Source organism: Fringilla coelebs, assembly GCF_963513975.1.
Source record: "Fringilla coelebs genome assembly, chromosome: 2".
NCBI classification, from domain to species: domain Eukaryota; kingdom Metazoa; phylum Chordata; class Aves; order Passeriformes; family Fringillidae; genus Fringilla; species Fringilla coelebs.
In genome coordinates this window covers 91,660,008-91,667,630 of record NC_140029.1, presented here as the reverse complement: position 1 = coordinate 91,667,630, position 7,623 = coordinate 91,660,008, and the positions used below count along the sequence as shown (strand labels likewise).

Here is a 7,623-nt window from a genome sequence, read left to right as displayed (position 1 = left end):
AGCATGGGGAGGTTTACGTTGGATATTAGGGAAAGGTTCTTCACCCAGAGGGTGGTTGGGCACTGGAACAGGCTCCCCAGGGAAGTGGTCACAGCACCCAGCCTGACAGAATTCAAGAAATGTTTGGACAATGCTCTCAGGCACATGGTGTGGGCTCTTGGGGATGCTTCTGTGCAGGGCTAAGTTGGACTTGATCCTTGCAGGTCACTTCCAACACAGAATATTCTGTGATTCCATGATCCTGTAATTTTAAGAGACTTATTTTCAGCAGTTTGTCGGAACCCAGGAAATTCCTCTGTCTGCCCTGGAGGACTTGAGGTCTCTGAGCCCCCCTGTCCAGGGGGCTCAGAGACCTTGGCACAGAGACCAAGACCCCTGTGCCTTTGATTTAGCCCTTGGAAAAAACAATTACCAACCTTTATATGAAGAATTGCAAGCCACGAAAGTTTAAGCAGAATGATAGTGAATTTATCACACCATGAAAAATAGATTTTTGGGGGTTTTTAGAATGGGGGTTCAGGGGGCAAGATGGAGGAATCTGGGCATGTCCAGCCTTTCTCCTTCTTCTTCTTCTTGGCCTCCATCTTCTGCTGTGATGTTGGCACTTTTAGATTGGTTTAGAGTAGAAGCTCACTGTCTAACATAGGTATTGGAAAGTTATTGTAAACATTGTATACGTAGTTTTTAGTATAAAGACATAACACCACCCCGGGGGTGGGCAGTGTGCCTCTGACTATCTTGCTGATCGGACCTCAGCAAGTCAGGAGAAAGAATGTTATAGATAAGATACAATAAACAACCTTGAGACTGAGAAATGAAGAGCTCTGACTCCTTCTTTGAGCACCGGGCTGGGAAAAGAGACTTTCTGATGTATCTCGTGGTCACTCTGACCAGCTAAAGTCCCGAGATCTAACTACACTTTCTAAAACATAGAAATACTGTTCAAAAGGTCAGTAAACACCCCCACAGCAATGGCACCCCCTTGTTCCAGCAGACTCAAAGAGGTCAATACTCCTGACCTGTGACCCATCCCCTAATTGCAGGGGACAGGAAAAATTTACCTACTGGGACTGTTGTCACTGTGAGAACAAAACCTGCCCCTGACATGCCCTGAGCCATGGCAGGTGAGGCCAAGTAAGGCCAAGACAGGCTGGAGAAGTGGGTACCTGGGAATCTCATGAGGTTTAACAAGACCAAGTGCAAGGTGCTGCATCTGGGTCAGAACAACTCCGGTACCAACACAGGATGGGGGATGAACAGATCAAGAGCAGCTCTGACCAGGAGGACTTGGGGGTGCTGCTGAGTGAGAGGCTGGACATGCCTTGGCCACGGGCACTCACAGCCCAGAAAGCAAAACGTGTCCTGGGCTGCATCCAAAGGACAAGGGAGGGGATTCTGTCCCTGTGCTCTGCAAGACCCCACCTGGAACACTGCATCCAGCTCGGGGGCCTCAGCACAGGAAGGACATGGACCTGTTGGAGCGAGTCCAGAGGAGGCCAACAAGATGATCACAGGGATGGAGCACCTCTCCCACAAGGAAAGGCTGAGAGAATTGGGCTTGTTCAGCCTGGGAAAGAGAAGATTTTGAGGTGACCTAATTGTGGCCTTCCAGTACCTGGAAGGGAACTCACAGTAAAGATGGGGGAAGGCTATTTACAAGAGAATGCAGTGACAGGTGGAGAGGGAACGGGTTCAAATCGAAAGAGTAGGTTTAGGTTAGATATTACAGAAAAAATCCTCTACTCTTGAGTGTGGTAAGGCACTGGCACAGGTTCCCCAGAGAAGCCGTGGATGCCCCATCCATTGAAGGATTCAAGGCCAGGCTGGATGGGGCTCTGATAAACCTGGTCTAGCGGACGTTGTCCCTGCCCATGGCAGCGGTGCTGGAAGAGGATGAACTTTACCGTCCCGGCAGCCCGAACCATTCCGCGGCTCCGGCTCCGTGAGGGGCGGCGGCTGCTCCTGCGGCGGGCGGGGCGGGGCAGGGCCGGCACCGCCCCCACCGCCGGCTGGGCCGGCTCTCCAAGATGGCGTCGGCACCGCCTCCATCGGCGGCCCAGCTGTACAGGCCGAACCGCTACGTCTCGCTGCCCGCCGAGCTCGACCCCGCCACCTTCGACACATCGCCGGAGAAGCTCCGCGCCGACGCCGAGCGCCTGGCGATCCGCTCCCGGCTCAAGCGGCAGTACCTGCTGCAGCTCAACGACCCCAGCGCGCCCGCCGTCATCGTGAGTGGGGACGGAGCGGGCCGAGGGGCGGCGGGGGAAGCGCGGGGCTCGCCTGCCTCACCCGGCGGCGTCCCGGAGCGGGGCCCGCGCCTGCGGCCGTGCTGGGGCCGGGGCCGTGCCGGCGGGACGCTGCCGCCCTCCCCGTGACCTTGGTGCCCTTCCCGGTGTGCCTTGGCCTCAGTCCCCGGGTGGAGGGGCCGCTGCGGAGCCCAGCGGGCCTCACCGCTGTTGTCTTTGCACCCCAGGAAAATCCCGCCTTGATCCGCTGGGCCTATGCGAAGTCGCAGAACGTGTACCCTACTTTCCGCCCGACACCCAGGACGTCCTTTCTAGGAGCTGTTTATGGGTTAGGCCCCCTCCTCTTCTGGATCTTTGTCTTAAAATCTGACAGGGTAAGTCGGCCGAGAACGCTGAACGTCAGCGAACCCCACAAACACTAGCTTGTAAAATGTAGGTCTGCTTGGACTCTCAGTCTGTGGGATCCTCATGCACCTAAGAATGATAGGTACCATTGAAGTAGTGAGGAAAGGAAGGCTGTAGTGAACCTACTGTCTCAAATCCTGTTACTGGTTGCAGAGTTTTGTTTTTCTGAGAGCCCTTTATTGTAGCATTGGGGCTATGGCCAGTGAGTTTGCCTGACCAGGCTGTTCTGCCGTCACAAAGCTCTCTGTAGCACTGAGTGAAAATTAATCCTAAGTTACTCTTATTTTCAGCTGTTGACATGCATTAACTGTGCTTTTTGAATTCAAAATACACAGGAAGCTTATGGATGACAGGCCTAGCAATATCTCTGTGCAGTTGCTTGACCATTTCTCTAATTTAGTGAAGCAAATGGGGAGGAGTAATTATGCCAGTTGCAGTGTCTGATCTCAGCTGGACACTCTTAATAATTTGGAAGGTTTATCTTGCTTCCATTCTAACTCCTAAACTATGAGTGTCAGAATCTAAGGAATGGTAGATCATTATGAAAAAACTCAGCTATATACATACATAAAAAATTATAACAGGCAGACAGTGGCTGTTTTTAGAGGAGAATTTGTGGCTGTTGTAAACCACTTTTATTTCCCTCTTTTGCACAGAAGTAGCATTTTAGATCAAATCATAAACCACAAAACACTAACGTAAATTAACAGAATGTTTGTAGGGAATGTTTTCCTGAGTGAAAATTCAGGTTTTAGGAAACATGCTGAGCAGCTTGATATAAATGTTCTTGAGACTTCAGTGCCTTTGCAGTGTTTCGCCATGCTGAAGTCCAAGATAATTGCCTTTCCTTTGTGGCTCCTTTAGTGATGTCTAGGGATTCTTCTTGTTTTCTTGGTAGTACATAAGGCACGGTAGTCATAGTGTTTTCTCTGAGGAATGTTTGCTCTGTGTCTGGGAAGGCAAGACATAAATTACCGGGTTTTAAGTAAATCTTCTGGTTTTATCTAGCAGAAGGAATCTGGCCACTATCCTTAGTGCCTGTGTACTGTAATGGTACCTGTCATAAAGGTACATAACTGCAGAGTGAGGTACAAATGGGTAGGAAGTGAGCACAGGTGCTTTTAGGCAAGTTACTAAGAAGTTTCTCCATAATTAGATCTCTGAGCTGGGTTATTCAGCCAGAAGGAGGAGATAGAAACTAAGGTACAAATGATGATGCACAACTAGTTTGGTGAAAAATGCCTTACAGGAATTGGTCTCTGCTGGCCTGTGAGAGTACCTAGATGTGAGGTCAATCTAAGCAGGTCTTTAGTAGGTGGAGCTAAGTGCCTTGTTATCTTTTACTTTTAAACAGCTTCTGCTCAAAGAATCATTTAGGGTGGAAAAGACCGTTCCAATCCTATATGGTACTGCCTTCATGTAGTCCATGCTGAAATACTAGACCTGCTGTTCTGTTATCCCAGGCTGATTGAAAGTCCTTCTCTGGTGGGATGATGATAAATGTTCTCTTTCTTCCACAGGATTGTAAAGAGAAGCGTATCCAGGAAGGTAAACTCAAGCGATCGCCACTCAGTGTATTCTTCTAAGTCCCTGGAATTGCAGTGATGTTCTTGGGATAGAAATAAAATAAGATGCATTATGTGATGACATTTCTCTGTCACAAGAATAAATCTAAATTGCTTGTTGGTTGTCTTGCATCTTTAAAAATCATGGGAAGTGCAAAAATGTAGGATCTTTATGTCTAAACCAGATGGGTACACAGAGGTTGTCTGGAACTCAGCCACTGTACTCTCTCAGTGTACATAGAGAGGATCTTTTTAAACCATGGAAGTTGCTGTTGTCCAGGAAGGTTGAAGTTTAAAATTAGTAGCAGGCTAAAATGCTAAGCAAGACCAAAGCAGTTTCCTAAAGGAACTACTGCTTGCCTTCCAGATATTTCTTATTGGTGTCACTTTGGCTGTAGGTGTCACTTTGGCTGTGTGGTGGATAATAGGCAAGTTGTATGATACATTTTTAAGAACTTAGGAGTCTGCCTGACTGCTCTCAATAAGTTAATTTTTCTTTTCCCTAATGAACTACAAGCCTAAACCATGTGTTTGTTTATTGCAATAAACTTCTATTTTTTATTAGTACCAGATTTGGAAACAGTGAGCTCAGTGTTGTCATGCTGTCTATAACCAGAATTTCCCCTAATTCTGTGGTTCCTGTGAATAGGAGACAAGAAGTGTAAGATAAGGATTTTTACTTTGACACTGACTATCTTGTAGTATGGGAGAATTCATCCCTGTAAGAGGGCTATGTTCCAAAAAAAAAAAAAATCCACCACCAAGCATAACTGAATCTTATGCCTTCAAAGATGCTTTTTCTGTTTATTCTTACAAGCAGGCAAGCTTTTATTACAGTCAACTGGTATAGAGGACTCTGGAATTGGTACTGCCAGTGTACTGAAGTATGAGTGCAAAGAAAAGATTTTTGAGGCCTACTTGAATTTTTACATGGCCTGTTGGTGCCATCATGTTCCAAACAACCCTCATTCTTCAGAGACTATGGGATTGGTTTCTTCCCAGGCACTGAGGTTCATGCCAGAAGCTCAGTCTGATACAAAAGTTGAAAACTTCCCTTTGCCTGCTGGGAAAGCAGCCAATGTGAAGTCAGCAAAAACAGGTCTACTGCATCCTTTCTTTTCCTGCATGGTGAAGATGTAAATGTGGGCCATTTGCAGTCACACTCCAGCAGAGTGAGTTGATGAGCTTTTCCACATAATCACTAAGTGGCTGAGGTTGGAAGGGACCTCTGTAGCTCATCTGGGTCCTACCCTCTGCTCAGGTAGGGCCATCTGAGGTGGGCTGTCCAGGATCACATTTGTACAGGTGGTTTTTGAGTATCTAGAGATGAAGACTCCATAACTTTCCTGAGCAACCTTTGCCCACACTCAGTCACCCTCACAATAAAATCACTCTCACTGTATGGGTTCTTTTTGATGGTGGGTTTGTTGCTTGGGATTTTTGTTTGTTTGCTTGCTTGTTTGTGGTTTTTGTTTTTTGTGTTTTGGTTTTTGTTTGTTTTGGTTTTTTTGTTGTTTTTTGCTTTTTGGTTTTTAGGTTTTTTTCTTGTTTTTTTTTTAATTAATTTTTTAAAGTGTTTCTTATTGCAGCTCTTCTGGTGTGGGCCATGAAGCATTCAGGCTGTGTGGAGCTTGGCACTAATGCTGTGTACAAAAACTGGACTAGTCAGTGCTAGGTTTTGCAATCCCATATGTGCTCCCAGCAACTCTTTTGCACCAGTTTCTGCAGCTTGTTCTGCTAGTTTAACTAAAGCAAACCCGTATTATTCTCTGCAGAATAGCTCCTAAAAGACTGTCACAAATGATATTACAAGACAGGGCTGTGGACCAGTGCAGAGAGGCATCAGTGCATGGAGAGAGTGGTATTTAGGGAAAGAAATAATTGCTTGTCTGAGCATGCTAAATTAGCTATTCTTGCTGCCACAAATTTGATCTCCCAGGACCCATTTCCTCAGCTAATTGGAACTTGAGTTGCCACACATGTAAATTCTCCCTTGCAGCTGTATTTGTTTCAGGCCAGCTGAGCAAATGCTTCAGGATGGGTTGTGGATGAGCACAGTGCCTCTGGTCTTTTAGGGCAGCGTTGGATTGATGCTCTTGGCACCTGCCACAGTCCTTTCCTTTCCAGCCCTTTCCAGTCCTGAGCCTCTGATACTACATCCCTGCAGATTTGAGCATGGTGCTTGGGGAAAGGCTGCCCTACTTTTATCTCTTGTTATTTCCAGAACTCTCCAAGCTGTTTTCTTGCTAGGAATGAGCATGCCGTGCTGCTGGAGGTGGGGTCGATATTTGGGGCAGTGGTGCTGGGTGCAGTGAGGAAGGAAAGAGAAGTTTCCCTTCAGATATCTAGGGTGGAGGTAGAAGAGTGAATGTGCCTTGTGAAATTTTACCCTTGACTGATGTGTTACCACCCATATATACTTTGGTGATGTGTCTGTACGAGAGAAATTCAAGCCTGTAGATCACTGGATGATAATTAAGGTCCCAAACAGAAAACAAGCTCTTCCCCTCTGCCTGTGAAACATTTAGACCTTATTTATCTCTGGATCAGTCTGATTAAATCAGCTTCTCTGGCAAATTGATTCTCCCAAATGTCCTTTTCTGAATTGGTTATTTTAGAGTAAATGTCTCCATGTAGATTTTATAATACTTGGCTCAAAGCTGATGCCTTTTTTTTTTCCCCAAGGACCTGGTGCAAGTCCAAAACTGATGATGGATGTAACTGACTGATAACTGTGTGTTACAGGTCTACATTTCCTTCTCTTTGGGAAAATTGCTTCTCTGGGGAAGTAAGAAACATAAATCTGGTAGCACCAAGTTTAGAAACTTCCACGTGGGTATGTGCTAAAGTACAGGCTTGAAGTGTGGGGTGCCTGGCTGTCCTCATGGCTCCCACTCTACTTGGGGCTTTGCTTGCTCCCTCTACCCTGTGGAATTCACCAGCTGGGGGTGAGGCTTGCATATTCCAATCAGTGTTGAGGCCCCCCCATGGTGTCTGGAGTTGAGCTATTTTCCAGGTACCTTCCCAGGAACAAATGCTTGGACTGGCCAGAGAAGCCCTTTCACATTTGCTATGCTGCAGATTAGCACAGAACTAGGGAGAGAATTTGTCAAGTGCTGACAAACAAGTCAATACTGCAGGATGGCCAGAGTGTGGAATAGGAACTTTCCCTCACTTAGCAGTGAAGTGCTTTGGGTTCTCCAACCTTTACAACTTGTGATCTACTTTTCTGACAACCAAGTCTTTTGTGGGCAGCCCTCCATGGATGAGCAGGTTGAAGTGGCTTGCTCTGATAGTGGGCTTAGGCCTGGTAGGGCCTTCAGCTGTTTATAAAGCTCTTCCCATACAGACAGCATACAATGCTTTGTCAGTCCCTAGCTTCTCCCTGGGAAAGACACACTGGGTTG

The 7,623-nt window shown here is 46.8% G+C and overlaps 1 protein-coding gene across 1 annotated transcript; it reads left to right on the top strand.

Moving 5' to 3' along the window:
* Positions 1-1,987: 1,987 nt before the first annotated feature.
* On the top strand, positions 1,988-4,788 carry NDUFB4 (NADH:ubiquinone oxidoreductase subunit B4). The gene is made up of 3 exons (XM_084226937.1): positions 1,988-2,228; positions 2,474-2,620; positions 4,172-4,788. The coding sequence occupies exons 1-3, from the start codon at positions 2,028-2,030 to the stop codon at positions 4,235-4,237; spliced, it is 414 nt and encodes a 137-aa protein (XP_084083063.1). The 5' UTR covers positions 1,988-2,027; the 3' UTR covers positions 4,238-4,788.
* The last annotated feature ends 2,835 nt before the right edge of the window (positions 4,789-7,623 follow it).

Coding starts and splice junctions, on each gene's coding strand:
- NDUFB4 (XM_084226937.1), top strand. CDS start 2,028: ATGGCGTCGGCACCGCCTCCATCGGCGGCCCAGCTGTACAGGCCGAAC. Junction 2,229..2,473: donor CCAGCGCGCCCGCCGTCATC/GTGAGTGGGGAC, acceptor TTTGCACCCCAG/GAAAATCCCGCCTTGATCCG. Junction 2,621..4,171: donor TTGTCTTAAAATCTGACAGG/GTAAGTCGGCCG, acceptor TTTCTTCCACAG/GATTGTAAAGAGAAGCGTAT.